At 47.6% G+C, this 19,889-nt stretch overlaps 1 protein-coding gene across 7 annotated transcripts in view; it reads left to right on the top strand.

Annotated features, from left to right (window-relative positions):
• KMT5B (lysine methyltransferase 5B) overlaps positions 1-19,889 on the top strand; it is a 58,454-nt gene that overhangs the window by 30,225 nt on the left and 8,340 nt on the right. For 5 of the 7 annotated variants that reach the window (XM_045039650.1, XM_023240156.2, XM_023240157.2 and 2 more), the window contains 7 exons: positions 3,268-3,336; positions 7,562-7,727; positions 8,112-8,221; positions 9,735-9,901; positions 10,196-10,215; positions 10,297-10,433; positions 16,943-17,139. In XM_045039650.1, coding sequence (XP_044895585.1) covers positions 3,268-3,336; positions 7,562-7,727; positions 8,112-8,221; positions 9,735-9,901; positions 10,196-10,215; positions 10,297-10,433; positions 16,943-17,139 — 866 coding nt within the window. Of the gene's footprint in view, positions 1-3,267; positions 3,337-7,561; positions 7,728-8,111; positions 8,222-9,734; positions 9,902-10,195; positions 10,216-10,296; positions 10,434-16,942; positions 17,140-19,889 lie in introns of those variants that run through there. The other 2 variants (XM_023240158.2, XM_019812787.2) reach the window with 2 other exon arrangements.

Below are 19,889 nucleotides of genomic sequence, written 5' to 3'. Positions count from 1 at the left end.
GGCCACTGCTGCTTCTCCTAGAAGGTCCTGGTAATAGGTAAGAAATATGAATCGCTTTCACATAACAGTCTTAGAGAGGGTCAGGCTATTACTGCAAAGGCCCATAATTATGACCTGGAGTCATCAAGGAAGAGAAAAAAGAGCTAGGTAGGTCACGTTCACTGTGCCCTGTATACTGAACTGTGGAAGCACATAAACCATCATGGAAAGACTGCATCAGAATAACAGAAGGGTCATTGGTTTAGGAAGGAACTCCCTATAGTCAATTCCCCGTCCTCCCGCCGTTCTTTGCTCCAGAAGATGAGCAGTTTACCTGTTACTGGCTTCTACAATAGGAAGTTACTCCTATTTTTTAATAAAAGTCCTGACAACTGTTTCCTATAATTAGTTTTACGTATGAGTCACTTGGGGAGTCTTGTTAAGTGCCGGTTCTGATTCAGTAGCTGTGGGCTGGGGCCTGAGATGCTCCATTTCTAACAAGCTCCTGACTGTACTTGGACTAGCGAGGTCCTAGGCCATCTGGCCTCCTGAGCTTTGTTGTGATGTAATGAGTACATAAGAGGTCCTTATCGGGGGGCGCCAGGTGGGGCTCGGTCAGTTAAGGGTCCGACTCTTGATTTCGGCTCAGGTCGTGATCTTGCAGTTTGTGAGTTTAAGCCCGCCTCAGGCTCTGTGCTAACGGTGCAAAGCCTGCTTGGGGTTCTCCCTCTCTCCCTCTCTGTTTGCCCCTCCCCAGCTAGTGCTTTGTCTCTCTCTCAAGATAAATAAACTTCCTTATCAGTAGTTTCCTAGGCTCATTTAAAAACGTGGAGTCCTAAAATGTAAAATTTAGCGTTTACCCCACAAATATTATTAAAACCCAAGACATTACTGTATCCGAGCATCCCTGAATTAAAATACAGGATCTAAAATTAAAAGTGGTTAGGGGTGCCTGGGTGGCCCAGTCGATTAATTGTCCAACTCTTGATTTTGGCTCAGGTCATGATCTCACGCTTTGTGAGTTTGATCCCCGCATCGGGCTCTTTCAACACAGAGCCCGCTTGGGATCGTATCTCCCAGTTTCTCTCTGGTGGACTCTCTCTCTGGCCCTCCCCCCACCCCAAAACAAATAAATAAATACACTTTTAAAAGAGGAGGGGCGCCTGGGTGGCTAAGTTGGTTAAGCGTCCAGCTTCGGCTCAGGTCATGATCTCAGGTTTCATGAATTTTGAGCAGTTTGTGAGTTCAAGCCCCACATCAGGCTCTGTGTTGACAGCTCAGAGCCCGGAGCCTGCTTTGGATTCTGTGTCTCCCTCTCTCTCTGCCCCACCTCCGCTTGTGCTCTGTCTCTCAAAACTGAATAAACGTTAAAAAAAAAATTTTTTTTTTAATCTATTTATGTATTTAGGGGCACCTGGGTGGCTCAGTTGGTGAGTGCCCGACTTCAGCTCAGGTCATGATCTCACAGTTTGTGAGTTCAAGCCCCGCATCGGGCTCTGTGCTGACAGCTCAGAGCCTGGAGCCTGCTTTGGATTCTGTGTCTCCCTCTCTCTCTGCCCCTCCCCTGCTCGCTCATTTGCTCTCTCCCATTCTCTCTCTCTCTCTCTCTCTCTCTCTCTCTCTGAAAAATAAATGTTAAAAAATTTATATATATATAAATTATATAAAACTGGTTAAGCCACGTTAAACATCCAGAAGAAAACATTTATTCGTGTTTTCCGCTACAACATTTAATTCTACTCCTAGAGTTTCTGGAGTAGCCATTGGTGTAAAGAGAGAGTCTGGTGCGCCCTGGTTAGAGCAGGTCAGCCGACAGCAACACTGGCGCCTTGGGCCTGTGTGGCCGAGCCGGCACGTTGCTGTGTCCCCGGGCACCTTGCACCTTGCACCTTGCACCAGAGGCGTTCTTTTCAAAGGTATTTTAACGGATTCTTTTGTAAGCTGACATTTGGGAAGAACGCAGAAGTTTCATTAATGAAGCTTGTTAATCTGAGTGAAAGGCACACGTTTTCATTTAATCTTAGTCACTTACTTGAAAATAAGACTGTCTTTTCTGTTCTGTCTTTTGAGCAAGAATTTGTCAGAATGTTGACTTAATGTCATTCTCAAAGATACCATTTTATAGAAAATAAGGAAACTCTGTAGTGCCGTATTAGAGTAATCGTAAATATTCCTTATAAATTGTTAGTGTATGGACTTCTCTTTCTGTGAGGTGTGAAAGATGGGACCGGAAGATACGACAGCTTGGATTCTCACCGTCCCAGCTGTCTGTGTATCCCTTGTGTGAGGGATCTTTTCGTTGCCCTGTTGGTACATCTGTAATTTGATTGTCATTTTTTAAGTTTCTCTGTTTTACGCCTTCTTCCCTCCCTCTGCTGCTTTCAGTGTGCCTTCAGAAACGGTGTTCGGATACAGTAGATATTTAACGATTTAAGAATTTCCTTAGCTGGCTCTATTCCGAATGCTTATTGTTTAAATCTTGATATGTTCCTCCATTTATGCACAAGTGAGTCAGAGTTGCAGCCGGAATATCTGGAAATGGTATAAACAAAATAGAAATTTCAGTTTACTGGGAAGTACTTAGATTTAAGTGACTCTTGTCAATTATGAAAATTAAATTCTTCCCTGTAACCAGAGAAGAGAGTTGTTAGTCATGCCTCTGATTTTTTTAAAAACCAAGCGGAGATCTTGTACAAGTGCTGTTGTACAGCAGGGGGGATGCTTTCTGTCACGGCCCCTTGTTTTAGGCTGCGTGACCCAGAGATTTCAGTCTCCTGAGGCGTTGGGGAGACTCGCTGGACGTTGGGCTGAGCAGGAGAGAACGTGACAAACGGGAAGAGTCCTCGTGGGACTTTGGGGACTTTTCTCTATTATTTGGTCCAAGCTGTACTTCAGCCTGCACCCATCCTTCCAGTGCTGTAACTGTCTAATTTTAATTTGGTTGTTTACGTGTTATGTTTCGTGTCCACTGTTGGATGCGAACTAGAAATCAATCACCCTAAATATCACTGTAAAGTCAAGTGCTTGACTAGAAAGCGTAATGAAACTTCTAGACCTTCTAACTTAATATGATCAAGGGGCAAATGATGTCGTGTGGGAAGGAAAGAATTTCAGCATCTTGGCTTTTGTTACTATACTGAGTCTGCCCATGGTGTCACAATCTTCTCGAGTGTCACAGCGTTTTAAGGACTTCTGGAACAACTACTATTGTAAGTCTGTTTAGAAATGACAAGTACAAATTATTCAAATAGTTTTTTATTGTTGTTGTTTGTTTTTGCATTTATATAGCGCCTTTCCTTCGAGGAGCTCAAGGCATTTTTCAAAATCTGACAGTTTTCCTCACAACAACCCTGTGAGGTAGGTAGAGTGCATTACAAACAATAATAAGATACCAACTAACCTGTTTCGGCCTTTATGATGTTCTCTTATGTTACGTAATTGGAGGTGTCAGCATAAACACGACTTTTAGAACGTTTTGCAAACCTTTTCAAATAGTTTGGTCTTCGTAACAGCTGTACTCCGTAACAGGGTAATTTTGTAAGAGAAAGCATTCATCAAAAGATCAGGAGTCACTCCCTGGGATTAGCTGAGCACTGCCGGTGGGACTCAGCCGGGGTGTCTCTGGTGGTGGTTGACTCTCAGGTCGAGAAGGAGCGAAGAGCTGTGGTTCTAGCACGATTCCTCGGCACCTGCCAACTGTCCGTGTGCAGTCAAACTTTCTGAGGGGGAAATGTGTTCACGATGTTGCCTCACGGTCTTCTTACTTTATATCTTAAGTGTTTGCGCGTTTTCTCTCTCTTCCTCTCTCCTTCCCTCGCTCCCTTTTTTCTGTCCCCCTCCTCTTCCCCTCCCTCCAGTCAGCTCTTGGTTGTACTTGCTCCTGGAAGGGCACAGTAGCACAGCTCACACACATCTGCAGCCCTTCCTTCCCTGGTCACTTGGGTTTGGAAACAGAAAAACCAAATAGCAAGAAAACCTGGGAAGTCAGTCTCTGGAAAGAGTGGGGAACAGGTGTGTGGGAGTGTGAATTCATGTTTCTTTCTGCCCTTTGCGATAAAAATGATTTAAATGACATATTTTTTGTATTTCATGTACCAGCCATTGATCCAGAGGTGCAGGAGGAGAGAAATAAATGGTTTATTTAAAGTTGTCAAGTTTGTATGAAGAGGGGGAGGAAGGACGGACTGATTGGAAGTGCCAAACACCTGTCTCCTGCCTCCCCTGCCATGCCATTTGCCGTCCCCCGTCCCCCAGATACTCAATTCAAAAGTATATATTGGTGTCCGGCCCTTTCACTGTCTCTCCGGCTGGGCTCCGTGCTGTGCTCTGTGGCGAACGAAGTCAAATCCTATTCTGATCGTGAAACGCCACCGGGGGGCCCCCGGAGCTCCCGTGAGCGAGTAGGACTGGGTAACGGTAGTCCCTCCGTTAACGGCCCTCACTGGACCTGGTTTTTCTCATTTATGGAACCGGAGGGTTGCTTTAGAGAACCTAAATTCCCCTTTAGCTTTGAGAACCGTGGTGTGAGTGAGGATAGCTTTGTACAGTTCGTATGGGAGGTCTAGGATGACCGTGCTTCAGGAGGGGACCGGGGGAATTTTCCCACTCCGTACTACGGACCCAGGTCATTGCTTTCAAGGGTCTTGAGTGCCTTTTGCTCTGGCCCTATTAGTTGTAAGAGTCTTATGCGATTAAGTAATTTTTATCTTCCTGTGGTATCTGTCGTGATGGGATTGACTGGAACTGTCAGCCAGGTGATTTGGATGTACTTCTGTAGGATTCTCAAAAACGACTGTCTCGTCCCCTTCCTGTCTGCACCCAGAACCATCTCCTCCTCCTTTGCCTCAGTGTCATTTCACGCCTTCTAGCAGCCAACCGAGACAGAAAGTTTGACAGTAAATTACATTTTAAGTGAAATGGAGGTTCTTGCTGGTGAGTAGCACGAGGGACGGTTTTGGGGGTTTTGTTTGCGTTTGAGGCAATAGAAGGCAGGAGAGCAGAAACGAAAGTCAGCACAGGAAACAGAAGGCAGACCATTAGGCAGTCAAGAGTTGGTTACTCTGTGTTGGTTTCAGCATATAAGTGGTTTGGCCTCATGAACAAAACTAAGGCTAGCTGGCAGGCAGTTTCAGATAGGGAGGGACATGCCTCAGGAAGTGGAGGGCACACAGAAAGCCTGTCAGGAGGAGCCAGTGTCCGTTCCAGGTCCGTAGCCTGTTTTTCTGACAGGTGCTTAGGAGCTTTAGGTGAATTTAGCCCTGACTTCGGTTTGCTCTCGAATGCATCGAGCCATGTGATTATTTGAGAACAGAGTGTCCCCGTTGGTCAGTTCCACGGGAAACCCGGAGATCGCCGGGCCCTTCCGGGGTCTTGTAGCCTGGCCGCCTGACGCCCTGGACTGCTCGTCGTACTCTGAGTGAGCTGCTGCTTTTCCGCTTCCCGCCGTGTCGCGTCCTGTGCTGCCTGCAGGGGTGTGCCTCGGCCGGCAGCGGCTTGCTCGTCTGGTCCGTCCTGCACGCGCACGTGACCCCCTAGTGCAGGGCTGCAGCCAGACGGACTTAGGTTTTCTGAGGAACCCAGTCTGGAGAAGACCGCTTGTGGCCACAGGTACCTCGTAGAGTAGTCGACCTGCGCGGGAGTATGGGTGCTCCCACAGTTCTGCGGGTGATTTTTAGATCATTTTAGTGGTGGTTCTCCGACAGCCTGGTTAAAGACCTTCAGAGTTGTTCGAAGGACTTGCACTCGTCTGCCCGTGAGGGCGGGCTGGTGTGCTCATTGGTCGAAATGGAAAGTAATACAGGGCATTGCCCATTTGTCCATCTCATTGTCCGCTTGCTGTCTCCGGGATGGGTTCGAAGTCTTCCTGATAGTCCTGCTTACCAGCTGTGAGAAGCTTTACTGAAACAGGAGCCCGTGGGTAGTTCGTTCTCCAAGGCGTCAGCCTGCTTTCCTAGCTCCGGAAGTCCTCTAGGGGTCCTGGTCCAGTAAACAGTATTTTACCCATTCAGGATCTCACGTCTTCCCTCTTCTTTGTGCTAGTACTTTCCCTCACTGTTGCCGGCCAGCTGACTCTCTTGCTCATCTCTTCGAACCCGGCCTCCTTACGATCCTCTGTGTAGGCTCCCTCTCACTTTGCCGTCCTTCTTTGGATTCTTTCCTGCCTGTGGTAGTATTCTGCATTCCTCATTGTCAACTCCACATCGTTGTCAACTCCAAAACCCCTTCACAAACAGATCTTACACTTCGGCGAGAGTTTCTGTACTCTAAGTGCTGTAGCGTGTCGTTTGTACCCTGCTAACTTGCATTAGCATAGCGACGCCTTGCTTAACTGTTAGATGCATACGTGTGTCTTCTAGTCCCACTGGAGTCTCCATTCCAGAACAGCGGTGAGGTCTTCTCTCTCCTGTTTTTCACCACAGCACCTGCGCACACAGCACCTAGTAAGGAATCCTTGGTGAGAGACTGTGGCTTGAAATTTCACTGAAATGTTACGAATACGTTTGTGATAGCTCACCTAGAAAAAGACTTCTTCTGCTTCCTGTGCTGGAGTTTGGGCCAGATCTTCCTGCGATGTTAGAGTTCTCAAGTTTATGAGATGTGCAGTTTGTAAATGTTGGAGTAAGGTGTAGTTCAAATATATTTTCTTCTCAGCCACTAATAGTTTTTTCTTAACACCTTATCTGAATAGCAGTCTACTCCTTTTGTTGTTGGCAGATTTAAAAACAGCAACGACAAAAAACTTTATTGGGGAAAATAAGCCAAAGGCAATTGACGTGAGAAGACATTTTGGAATTTAGGTCCAAGTACCTTTGTCATAGAACATGTTTTACTGGGAACACAACTTTAGAAAAAGGGCTTTACCAGTGTAAGCCTTTCTTGGACCACGATCGCATCGTGTGTGACTCTTGCTAGCGGTACAACATTCCGAAGGCGTTATGGCTGGTTTTGTTACGGAAGCCTTTCGGCTTCGACGTCACCAGTTCAGCAACGCCACCATTAGAGTTGTGGTTTTTGCCCTTTTTGTTTTCTGAGTGCACCTCTCAAAGATGAATTTGACATGGATATTAGGGCATCAGGGTGTATTTCAGGACCTCTTGGGGTACTCGATTTGGGGGGTTTCTAACTGCGCGCATGGAGAATGTTCTGTTGATGGCATGGTTTTGTTTGCCCCATCCTCCCGAAGCTCATTGCCTCGCACTCTTCTGGCTCGATTGTGCATGCTCTGGAAAAGTTCTTGTCGTTCTGACTCTCAACCAGACCAGCTCTGTTGTAGATCTTTTTGTTCCGTCCAGATTTACAGGACTAGTGTGAGCCTGAGGCAGACAGCTTCGTTTGAGTCATCTGGTCATTTCTCAGTTAACGAGGTAACAGTGAAAGAAAAAAAAATCAAAACACAGTTGGAAGAAAGAGAAGTTCTGGCTCCTGGTGATCGCTGTTACTTGTGCAGTAATGATTTGTCAGGATCGCTGGTTATTCTCTTTTATTAGGTCTGGCTGTTGTCAGGTTATTTCTTGCCTCACGATTTCTCTACAGTGGCCCAGGGATGGCGGATAACTAAAGCGAATGTTTTGATTTCGTTCAGATTTCGGCCTATTAAGGGAAGGCAAGAAGAACTAAAGGAAGTCATTGAACGTTTTAAGAAAGATGAACACTTGGAGAAAGCCTTCAAATGTTTGACTTCGGGCGAATGGGCACGGCACTATTTTCTCAACAAGAACAAAATGCAGGAGAAATTATTCAAGGAACATGTAGGTTTATTGATAAGATTACTACTATTTATCTGTGTGGGTAAGAGCAGAGTAAACTAAAACTTAAGTTTTAGTGAACGCTGAAACTTTTAAGTCAGTTTTTCATAAAGCTGATCAATGTGAAGATCTAATAACACATCAGATCATTTGTATAACTCTCCAGAGAGACAACTTGGTCATCTGGAAGTGAAATTCTCCATGAACTTTCAGAGGAACATGGCCGAGCCGTCAGGTGCTCAGATACGTGAAGTTGTAAAATCACAGAGTTTGTTACTTAACGATCCTAAATGTTTCACATTTCGGTGATGATTTGCTTTTGGATTCTGAGTAAGTCTAACGGGATAAACAGTTTAATACAAATACCATTATTTTCTTCTGTTTTAGGTATTTATTTACTTGCGAATGTTTGCAACTGACAGTGGATTTGAAATACTGCCCTGTAATAGATACTCATCAGAACAAAATGGAGCCAAAATAGTTGCAACAAAAGAGTGGTAACTATTACACTAGTATAAACCCGTAATATACTGTCAGTTAAAGTTCTCTCTTAAGTTACCGTTGAAGTGCTAAGAAAGTTGTGGGAAGGAGTGAAGCCAGAGCCTTGGCCCAGTGACCTGGGTCAGGACAGTGGAATTAGAAATCTGAGTTGAACCAGATCCCGTCTCTCAGCCCGCGCACTCTGACCGAGTCGGAATGCTGCTCGGTGGTGAGGCCGCCGAAGGAGTCCAGGTGCCGGGGCTGGAGAACCTGGCTTCTGTGTCCCGGAAGGCCTGCTCTAGGCCCTCCGTGTCCTGCTGGCCTAGAGAAAGGTTGGGTGTGAAGTCTTAACGGTCTAGGAACTTCACAGGTGGAAATGTCCCGCCGAATTGCCTGCTTAAGTGTACACGTGTACATGTATGTGCCAACTTGAGTAAGGGTAGTAAAGTTGAGGCCAGCCAGGAAGGGTAAAAGCCATTCATGAGAGAATGTGTGATCGTTTTTTTCCTCTAACGCCCGTTCCTACCTCACCTCCCAGAAGAAGGAACGTGTTGCCCTTCTTATAAGCTGTCCTCACGTATTTTTTATAACAAAAACGTTAGGATCAGGTACCTGAAAATGGAATGGGCGAAGAGCAGTATACCCAGGCGTCTCGGGTGGGTGCGCGTGTGCGTGCGCGAGCATCATCAGTTTGGACGGGTGCACGTGCGCGAGCGCACATCATAGTATATTGAGTCCGCTGGTCCACTCCCCCGGCTCCCGGTGCTTTCGGTGGACGTGTAGCTTTCTGGTCTTGTAGTCTAGAGCCGCACCGTCCAGCACAGCAGCCACCAGCCACTTGTGCCTCTTGGGCCCTTGAACGGTGGCTAGTCTGTACTGAGAAGTACTGTAAATGTGATTTACGCGCCAAGTTTTATGGTAAAACGCGTTTCCCGTTGATGTTTCTTCTACTGATTACCTGCTGAGATAGTAGCGGGGGCCTCTCGGGTTCAAAGACATTATTAAAAGTAATTTCACTTGTTTTTTCTTTACTTTCTGATTGTCATTACTAGAACGCTGCAGACCCCACGTTTGGCTTCCGTTACGTTTTTCTTGGATAGCGCTGTTCTAGAGGGTGGTGTCCTCATTCCGGGTCCCCGTGACCTTTACTACTACTGCCTGTCTCTGTCTCCTCCGTCCACCCTCAGCAAGTTGCATTTGGTGTACCAGATATTTGAATCCTCCCTGCCTGCAACACGCTGTACTAGGGACCGTAGGGGACTCGGAGACGAGGTAGCGCGGCTTCTGGCCTGGAGCACCTCCCCGTCTCTCTCGTCGGGCTAAGGCAGCTGTAGGGCGGCTGTGGCCCGAGGCCGTCGGCCTTCCAGGGAGGATGAGAGCGTAGCCCAGTGAAGGTCCCGGGGGGTCAGCCAAGATGCACACAGCTAGGTCTTCTGGATTCCCGGTATTTATTGGACAGGCTTATTTTATTAAAAGAAGCCTTGTTATTTATAATTACTAGTAATTTTTAACATGACATATTTTAAATAGGAAACGAAATGACAAAATAGAATTACTGGTGGGTTGTATTGCCGAACTTTCAGAAATTGAGGAGAACATGCTGCTTAGACACGGAGAAAACGACTTCAGTGTCATGTATTCCACAAGGAAAAACTGTGCCCAGCTCTGGCTTGGTCCCGCCGCCTTTATAAACCACGGTAAGCTGCGCTCCTCGGGTGGCCGTGCGAGTGGCGGGCAGTACTGCTAAGACGCAGCAATGACCTTGTCAGACTGCGTGGAACCTCGTCTCCCTGTAGAGGAGGCTGGAAATAGGACTTTCTTATTTTTCCCCACCAGCGCATTAAACAAACAATCCTGTCGCTTAACCTGAGACCTAGGCTTCTGTCAAAAGTTGTGAAATGATGTGGAAAGCTTATTTTGGATTTCTGTAATTGTTCGTGTTTCAGATCTTATCTACAGTTAATTGACTTTATCTTTTGGACATTTTTCAGATTGCAGACCTAACTGTAAGGTAAGCATAAACTTTTTTTTACTGCAAGTATTTTGTTTCTGCTGCAGGTATGAGTTTCTTAATGAGTTCATTGCATTTCAGTTTGTGTCAACTGGTCGAGATACGGCGTGTGTGAAGGCTCTGAGAGACATTGAACCCGGAGAAGAGATTTCTTGTTATTACGGAGACGGGTTCTTTGGAGAAAATAACGAGTTCTGCGAGTGTTATACTTGCGAAAGGTATGCGTCAAGGAAAACGTCCAGCTTGTGTGTTCTTACAACCGCCTGATGATTATGGGCACCAGCTAACATTGCTTCCTTCTCCTTTAGACGTGGTGGGGGGGGGGGTAGTCTCTTATGTTCTGTAGCTTTGGTCCGATAAAATGTGCATCAACAGTCGGGGGATACGGAGCTCTTTGGGGGCCGTGGCACCTGAGCCTGTAGAGTTTTCTTACCACCAGCTGCTGCTTCTGAGTAGATCAGAGTACCAGCGTGCCTAAAGAGAGGACGGGAAATACCGTACACGTGTGTACCCGTGCATATCCACGCGTGTGCACACAGACACCCACAGTGCCAGAGTGGGGTTGCCCCAAAAATGGCAAGTGACGTTCGCTTCTGATAATCCTGTGAAAACACTGAAGTTGTCCTGTGTCTTACCAAGCTGTGGCTTCTGGATTTTTTTTTTTTTTTTTTTTTAAGTTTATTTTTGAGAGAGAGTGCACGCATGTGAGGGAGGGGCAGAGAGAGAGGGAGAGAGAAACCCAAGCAGGCTCTGCACTGACAGGGCAGAGCCCAACACGGGGCTCGATCTCAAACCACTAGACAGTGACCTGAGCCGACATCGAGGGTCAGATGCTTGGCCTACTGAGCCACCCAGGTGGCCCAGGATTTTTTTTTTATTTGAACATAGTTGACACACAAGGTTACATCAGCTTCGGCTGTACAGCTCAGGGATTCAGCATCTCTGTACATCATGCTGTCCTCACCACAGGAATTTCTACGTTTTGATGCACGTACTCTTCAAGATTCCTAAATTCTGTCTCTGAATAAGGAAGCTCCTCTTGTGACCCATCAAGATTCTGGAGTCCTTGTAGAAATCCCCCAAATCTGACTTAGCCAGACTGCTAGCTCACACTACTCATTGGAGTGATTTCTGCACCCAGGAGCTCGTGGAGGTGACGTCACACGCTTGTCTTGCTAGTCCTGCAGGAAAGCTGCTGTTCCCAGGCAGTGCAGACTTGCATGGGTCACCCAGGGGAGCCAACCTGGACTTGTTGAACCCATTTTTCTTTTTTAAGTTTGTTTATTTTGAGAGAGAGAGCACGAGCATGAGAGGGAGAGGGGCAGAGAGAGAATGGGAGAGAGAAACCCAGGTGGGCTCTCCACCATCAGCTCAGAGCTCAGGGTGGGGCTCGAACTCACAAACTGTAAGATCATGACCCAAGGCGAAACCAAGAGCTGGCCTTTTAACTCACTGAGCCGCCCATGCGCCCCGAGCTCATTTTTCTCATCTTGTACTGAGCTGGGCACTTTGCTAACCCTGACTCATTCAGTCTCCACAGCCATCTGTGAGAGAGAGAGTAAATAGAAGTACGTCCACACTGCAAGTACAGAAACTGAACTGTCTGAGCCCGGGGCAGCCGAACCTTGGCCCTCGTTCTTGCCACTTTGTGCCGCTCTTGCGGGTGGGGGGAGGGCTGTCCAGTAGCACCGATGCTCCCGCTGAAGTCACCCAGCCGCTGGCCAGCCTGCAGAGGGACTCTGAACGCCCCAGAGGTCCCGCTTCCCTTCTTCCCAAGTAGTGGGACGTGTCCCCCTCTGTCAGGCGAGAGCAGGAGCCTGGAGTCCTGTGCTGCCCCAGCTGTTTCTCTCCCATCATCGGGGTCCTCGCCATAAGGAACGGCAGGAAACCTGTTCCTGATGCTGCTGAGGTTTTGCCCCCCCTTTTGGGAGGGGCAGTAAAAAAAATCCTTCATGTTCTACGTAAAAAGTGGTTTGAACATTGGTTAAATCTTAGACCAGTCCAGAAAAAGACCTTTAATCCACAAAATAATTTAATTATACTTGAACAATGCTTCAGACTCATTATCTCGAGACAACCTAGGGTAGCGGTCAAGTGCCTGAGGTCTGGAGCCTCCCGGAGTTGAAATCCTGTGACTGCACGTCATTAGCTATGTGATCTTGGGACACTTTAACTGCTTTTTGTGCCCGAATTACCCATCTGTAAAACGGAGAGAATGTTAGCAGCGGTCTCACGGGGTCGCTGTGAGAATTACATTGGTTACTTCACGTGATGTGTGTAGAACGCAGTTAACACTCAGGCCTTATCTATAGAATTATTTTGTGGCTTCTGGTTATTTGCCCTTTAGAATATAAGCTCCATGGAGGCTTTTATCTTTTCCACTCGTACCCAGCACCCGGAACACTACTTGGCACACAGTAGGTCCCTGGCGAATGAACGAACAGATGAGTGAATGGACATACAGTATGCTAAGTAAGCTTTTGGAGGCTGTCCTGAGAAGGGTGACCACCTACTCGGGATTCCGAACCAAGCCTGAAACAGCTGTGTGACTAGTCTAGAATTTCATGTATCATCATGTTCCTCAGGCAGATTAGTTCTCCTCTGTGAGCCTCAGTTTCTTCTTACTGGTCAGGTGGGGGTGATCCTGCCTACTCCACAGGGTTATTAGTATGAGGAATAGACACATGAGCAGATCCTTTTTTTAAAGGAAAGGCTTGACATTAAACAGCCATAGCTACCTTCAGACCACTTGAGCAGTCTGATTTAAAGTTGATTGCAGCTATTCTTGGGAGTTCTCAGGAACACCAAAGAGGGTAAGACTGGTCAAGAGGACTCACTCAGCTCTTCCTCAGGTATCAGCTGAGGAGCTAACTCCTGTCAGGTCTCGTGCGTGCAGGGTGAACCAGGCTAGCACAGTGCCAGCCGTGAGGACGCACACACGTGCTCTGCCGGGAGCTGCAGGACGTCCCAGAGCCGGCTCTGTGAAGAAACGGTGAGCAGAAGGCTTATGGAGGTTCCGAGATGATGGGTCAAATCTCCTGGATGCGTTTGATGCGTATTTCTAGCTCTGACCATCCTGACACGATAGTGACTGTTCTGCATTCTTTTTTTTTTTTTTTTAATTTTTTTTTTTTAACGTTTATTTATTTTTGAGACCGAGAGAGACAGAGCCTGAATGGGGGAGGGTCAGAGAGAGGAAGACACAGAATCTGAAACAGGCTCCAGGCTCTGAGCTGTCAGCACAGAGCCTGACGCGGGGCTCGAACTCACGGACCGCGAGATCATGGCCTGAGCCGAAGTCGGCCGCTTCACCGACTGAGCCACCCAGGCGCCCCTGTTCTGCATTCTTAAGTACTGCTAATTTTACTGTAGAACACTTGAGCAGTAAAGTCTAATGAATGACCCCAAAATAGGAAGGATTAGATTATTTTTAAGCTTATATGAAAATACGTCTGATGAAGTTAAGAAAAAATGTCTGAAGTGTAGCTTGAGATTTGTTTTAACACATACTAAAAGTTAGGAGGAAACAGTTGTGACCAACACTCGATCGTGGCCCAGAAATGGACAAATGGGTGATGGGATATGAATGGAGGCCTGAGATAGAGGCACGTGTGTATGAGATCTTAACATCGCATGTGGAGAAACGATTTCTATCACAAATGATGTTAGTATAATTCATTATGCATCTGGAAGAGAAGCCAAATTCAAGGTGGATTAAAGATTTAAATTTTAAAATACAGCGCAAAATGATTAGAAAAAATCAAGGAGGCTTTCTGTCTAATGTTGGAGTAGTGGAAATGTTGTATGTAAAAGAAGACAAGAAATGGTGAATACGAACACGTTTGGTCAAAATCGAAGTCAAATGATGAACCAGAGAGGCAACGGCACCCATCTGGCAAAGCGTTAATAATCCTAATAAGAAAAAGCTCCTAGAAGCTCACAAGGAAGAGACAGACTCCGAGAGGAGGGCAGGGTAAGGAGGATGCCACACAGAAAACAAGGGCCGTAAAGCAGACGATGGAGACAGGAACCAGGGATTCATTGTCACGGTCAGAGCGGCGGAATTTCAGAGTTGTACCTTACAGTGCTGGTGAGGATGTCGAGAAACGGGCCCTCGTACACTGTTAGCAGGCATGACGTGAATTGTCTGGCCGTGGTTGTTAAAAATAAGCGCGCCCTTTTAGCTGGCAGTCAGTCCGGGGCGGAAGAATCTAGCCTGTGGAAATAGCAGTAGTTAGTAAGGATTTGGTTTCAGAGCAGTGTAGCAGTGTCTGTGGTGGCCAGCAAACCCAAAGACGCCCTGCAACTTCCAGGAACCAGCAATGAGGAGTGATCGAATCCATCACGGATTGTTTCTTCAGTGGAAAAAGTACACTCTTCAGAACACACACGTTCAGTTGAGATGTATCCGTCCGTTGTGTGACGGCAAAGCCGACTGCTGAGTAAGATGGATGGTGTGCTCCTGTTTTGGTTTTGTTTGCTTAAAAAGATCCAACGGTGTAAACCGGTGTGCGAGACCGTGGCGGAGGATAGCACACTGGCAGACGGTCCCCCACCGGTGCCTCGGGGCCCCGGGGGTGCGGGCTGGCTGGCTGTCAACTTGTGCTTCGTGGATTTAGGTCCTAGCATCATTCTGCGTGTCACGGCAGCAGGAGCAGGTCTTTCTTCCTTAGGAAGAAAACGTCAGGGAAGTAGACAGCAGGGGAATGGTAGAGTTGTAACGAAAACAGAAAACAAACAACAAAAACAACTCTCTGATTTCCAGATAAAATAATTCCACCGTGATCATTTGTGGTGAAGTGTACTTTAAATATGGCCCATTTTTCTAGGAAGGAACCAAAAATGTTACAAGTTGTGGGGAAAAGGCATGAAGTGTCTGAAAATAATGCATTACTCCCTTAATCCCTAGGAAATGAAATCGCCTTTGACATTTCCTATTTTCCGTTCTGCACATACTTAAGTGTGGAGTGGAGGGGAACTGCTTGCCTGCCTTGGTGACGATCACCTACAGGTTTTAGCGCGATTTCTCATGCACCTTCCAAAAACAGCACTGAGGCAGCCACACGATAAGCTCGTCATGATTTTCACAGAAGTGTTAATGAAGATGGAATCCCAGATATGTTCTAGAAAGGTGAAACAAGCAAGAATGCTTACCTTGCTTGCCGGAAGTCGTCTTGGCAGTAGGTTTAGGTGTGTGCCCCCTGGCGAGGAGGCGTAGGACGGCAGGGAGGGACCCTGTAGGCGCCAGCATCTCTCCCAGGCTGGAGGGTGCCCACAGTTGTGTGGCGAGTTCAGAAACCGCGTTGGTTATACGGCTTTTCTTCAACAAGCTGAGGGCAGGCAGTGAGGCAACTCCGGGAAGGCAGTTGCGGCCCAAACAAATTTCTCATTTTTTGCATGTGATGTGTAGCGCTTTTTTATAACCTCATTAACTTATTCTTCTGAATAGAGCTGAGTAGAAATGTACCATTACACACTGAGTCAAGTTAACGTCTGCAAAGCTAGGCTAATTGAGAATGATCAGAGCCTCTGCGAGCACCTTCACTTCAGAAGAACTTACATAAAAACGTAAATTATTATTAGAGTGGACTACAGATCATTCTTGCCCTGTGGTAAAAGCAAGTTTCTGACGTCTTGTATTTAGTCATATTTTGTTAATTGTGGTTATCTCAATAACTTGAAAGAAATTAAACAGTTTTTCTGGGGCGCCTGGGTGGCGCAGTCGGTTAAGCGTCCGACTTCGGCTCGGGTCACGATCTAACGGTCCGTGAGTTCGAGCCCCACGTCAGGCTCCGGGCTGATGGCTCAGAGCCTGGAGCCTGTTTCCGATTCTGTGTCTCCCTCTCTCTCTGCCCCTCCCCCGTTCATGCTCTGTCTCTCTCTGTCCCAAAAATAAATAAAAATGTTGAAAAAAAAAAACTTAAAAAAAAAAAAGAAATTAAACAGTTTTTATTGTCCCACGAGTCAGATATTCACTGATACAGTGTAGCCACCTTATACAGGATGCCAGTTAAGGTTTCTTTGTATCTAATGTTGAATTCTTAAGTAATGGCTTAATTTATGGAAATTCTCTGGTTTCTTTTTTTAATCCCTTAATTCTTTTTTTTTTTTTTTATGTTTATTCATTTTTGAAAGACAGAGAGCACAAGCAGGGGTGGGGCGGAGGTGGGGGGGGGGGGACACAGAATCCGAAGCAGGCTCCAGGCTCTGACCTGTCAGCACAGAGCCCGACGCGGGGCTCGAACTCACAAACCACGAGATCGTGACCTGAGCCAAAGTCGGATGCTCAACCAGGCACCCCTAATCCCTTAATTCTTGATGTCAGTGTTGTAGTGTTAAATTGTGTAGAACAGAGCTAGAATCTAATTAACAGGTGGGTTACTTAAGCCACAACACAGACCTGACTATTGCACTAACCAGTTTTGAAATTGACGAATTAGTTCTTTTCACCTAAGCGTGGACTTCTACAGGGCCTGGTGGTTTCTCATGGGCAGTTAGTAATGAATTGACAGTAGTCCAGCAATTTGTTACTTTACGTCTAGAGGGTTTTTTGTGTTAACTTTATATACAGTTTTAATTCTTCCTCGAGTCCTAGACCGGGTACATTTCCAGTGATGACTGAGGCCTCATCAGTGCACCACAACTGTTGACTTGATGTGGCCTTGAGCCCTCAGCAGCTGAACTTGCTGTCGGTACGCTGTTTAACCTGTGCTGTTTTCTCTTTCAGACGGGGAACCGGTGCTTTTAAATCCAGAGCGGGACTGCCTGCACCTGCTCCTGTTATCAATAGCAAATACGGACTCAGAGAGACAGATAAACGCTTAAATAGGCTTAAAAAGTTAGGTGACAGCAGCAAAAACTCAGACAGTCAATCTGTCAGCTCTAACACTGATGCAGATACCACTCAGGAAAAAAACAATGCAAGTAAGTAAGGGAGATTTGATAAGCATATATCTTCGTTTTTCTTTTTTTCTTTTTTTAAGTATTTTCACACAATTATCTTTCTAAAGTGTGCTTCACTTCAGTAGTTTTGATCTTTTAAATCTTGAGAGAAACCCTGGGACTCGTGTGCTTCAGCAGCACTGCAAGGTTCTAGACGTGATCTGAGCACAAAAGCAGTCTGTGTCCCGCCTCCAGATTCAGTCCTATGCCCTCGACTGAACTGTCTGCTTTTCTTGAATACCTGGTAACTGGATATTACGTTCTTCATCATGTGTTCCAGGGTCGTCCTGTGTTTGAGAGACACATTTTCAAGGTGTTAGTTTGACTGTCATGATGGCATTAGGTCCTACGGGAATACGGAGGACTGGGTAGAGGCGTAGAGGCGTGCACGCGTCCCCGTGCCGAGCCCCGGTCCGTTAGCACCCATGACGCGAACTTGGGCAGTTCGTAGCTTCTGGCCTCGAGGCCTCCACCTTTTTACTGCTTGCTTGCCCTTTTCAAAATGAACTGAACCAATTCACCAAACCGCCAGTTCCCAGACTCAGAATTGGGAGAGAGGAGCGTTTCGAAGGTTGCTATACTAGGACATGTGTTAGCCACTACTGAAAACGGCGAGAGGGGTGAGAAGAAGAAGCAAGCCTTAAGATGCCAGTTGTACGAGGGGGCAAGACCATATGCAGACTGGAGAAAGAGAGAACGGAGAATAAAGAAAAGAAAGCGAGGAAAGCCGAGCCGGGCAAAAAGGAAACGCGTCGTGTCTGTGGAGCTTTGAAGTCCCGGAACCGGTTTCATGGCTGCCGGCTTCCTCTGGGTGACACCGGTCTCCTCTCCTTGCCGCTAAAGCCGTAGGCTCGTTAGTCCGCTGGTTTCCGACAGGAACAAAGTCTCGAAGTTTTGACTCCGTGATCCCTAGGGACGCCCGTTTCGGCGCGCCGAGTATCCACGGCTACTTGGTAGTGCCTCCGTGCCTCCTTAAGTCTGGCTGTGCTGGGCTCCGCTCCCCGTCTTCGGATGTTTTCGGCCCAGCACAGGTGCACCCCTTCCCTGCAGAAAGCCCTGGAGCAAAGGGACGGCAGCTCCCACGACGGTGAACGCCACTGCCGTGAACCCTGCACCTGCCTGCCGCCGGGGGCCGGGGGCCGGGGGTAAGCCCAGTAGTGGAAGAGCAGTGATGCGTTCCTACTCCAGCCCTTACTGTCCCAGGTGAACAGAGAGAGAGCAAGCAGTTAGCCCGTCATTCACTGTTGACTGTTGGTTCTAACAATAAATGGAACGTAACCAATGTTTTGTTTTTGGAGTCTGGTTCCTTGGTGAAACTGGAGACTTGTGAAGCCCGGTTTAGAAATTCGTGCACGAAACACCAAAGAGCGCGGCCACGGCCACCACGCTGCCCACAGCGAATGGCTCTGTGACACGGGGGGCGTTAGCTCTATGCCGACTGTATACATACTGAACTCAGTACACCACAGAGTCTAAAAGAGCGTAAGATAGACAGCGTCTGGAAGTGTACTATGTGACCAGCTAGGGAATATTTATTAGTAAACCAAATACTTCTTAAAAGCCCGCTAGTTGTTGAAGAGATACGGAGATGTGTGGGACTTGGGCCCTCCGTCCCTCCGTCAGGGAGCTTACGCCTTAGCTCCGGGATACGACGGATGCACAGGTAGTTACGCAGAACCCCCTAGAAATGCCATGGCTCGAGTTCAGAGCGAACGAGTAACCCCTTTGAGCTGTGGTCCCAGCATTACCGAGTAGAAATGCGTTACTTTCCAGTGACTGCTTGCAGAGGGGGCTGACTGGTTCAAATTCCCTTTCTGCAGAATGATGGTTTCGAGTACTTGGAGGGTAGAAGTAGCTAACTTTGAGGGCCGTGTGTTAGCGTTGACAGGCGTGGCTCCGTGCTCTGGAGGAGCCAGAGGCTTAGCACCGGTCACCCCTGAGGCCACCCCACACGAGGATACATTCACAGCAGTATTCCTGCAAGCGCCCCCCAGGTATTCTCTCAGATGGTATTTCTTTTGGTGTTTGTGTCTCGACCATCATCCCTCCCCCCCCCCGCCCCGAAAGAAAGACTTTCTGAAATGACAGCCGGCGGCAAAGCCCGAGCTGCCCAAGCCTCTCCCAGAGGAGGCGGGTGTAATTGCCGCGTGTGGACCCAGGGGGCCCTCTCCGTGTGCAGTTGCCAGTCTTCCCTGCAGTCTGCCGAGAACTCAGGGGGCACGGAACTGCTTGCTTGGGACAGCTTGTGTATTCTTTTTAAAGAAGCATTTCTGCCTAGTCGGGAGAAAAATGGCAATCTTCTGTGCACTCTCTTTTGAAAGGTGTCTCGAGAGCCACGAGTTGACTGTTGGCTTTAGCGTCTGGAGACAGGAAACAGCAACATCCACTTTCACAAAAATTCGGTCCACAAGCCTGAATGATCACGCCATTGTTAGAAGATTCTGGTTTTTTAGGCCTCTCGTGCCTCCGTGGCTAGGCCACCCCCCCCCCCGCCCCCATAGTGCTGTGAAAGGGGATGTGAGTCCTGTCACAAGTTGGGGTGAGGCCCAGAAGACAAGGCCAGTGCCATAAGCTCATCCTAACGCCGGAGCACCTGTCCTAGAGATGGTGGACCGGGGCCCGCTCTAACTCAGCTGGCACGGACATCGCTGCTGGTCTGAACGCTCTTTGCTGCTAAGCCTGTGGGCTCCTTCGGAGGCCCTTCCGACACCCTGTTCCGGGCAGCCACGCCA

The sequence above is a fragment of the Felis catus genome, chromosome D1 (assembly GCF_018350175.1).
Source record: "Felis catus isolate Fca126 chromosome D1, F.catus_Fca126_mat1.0, whole genome shotgun sequence".
Lineage (NCBI taxonomy): Eukaryota > Metazoa > Chordata > Mammalia > Carnivora > Felidae > Felis > Felis catus.
The sequence above is the reverse complement of the archived record's forward strand: the minus strand, read 5'-3'. Positions and strand labels throughout refer to the sequence as shown.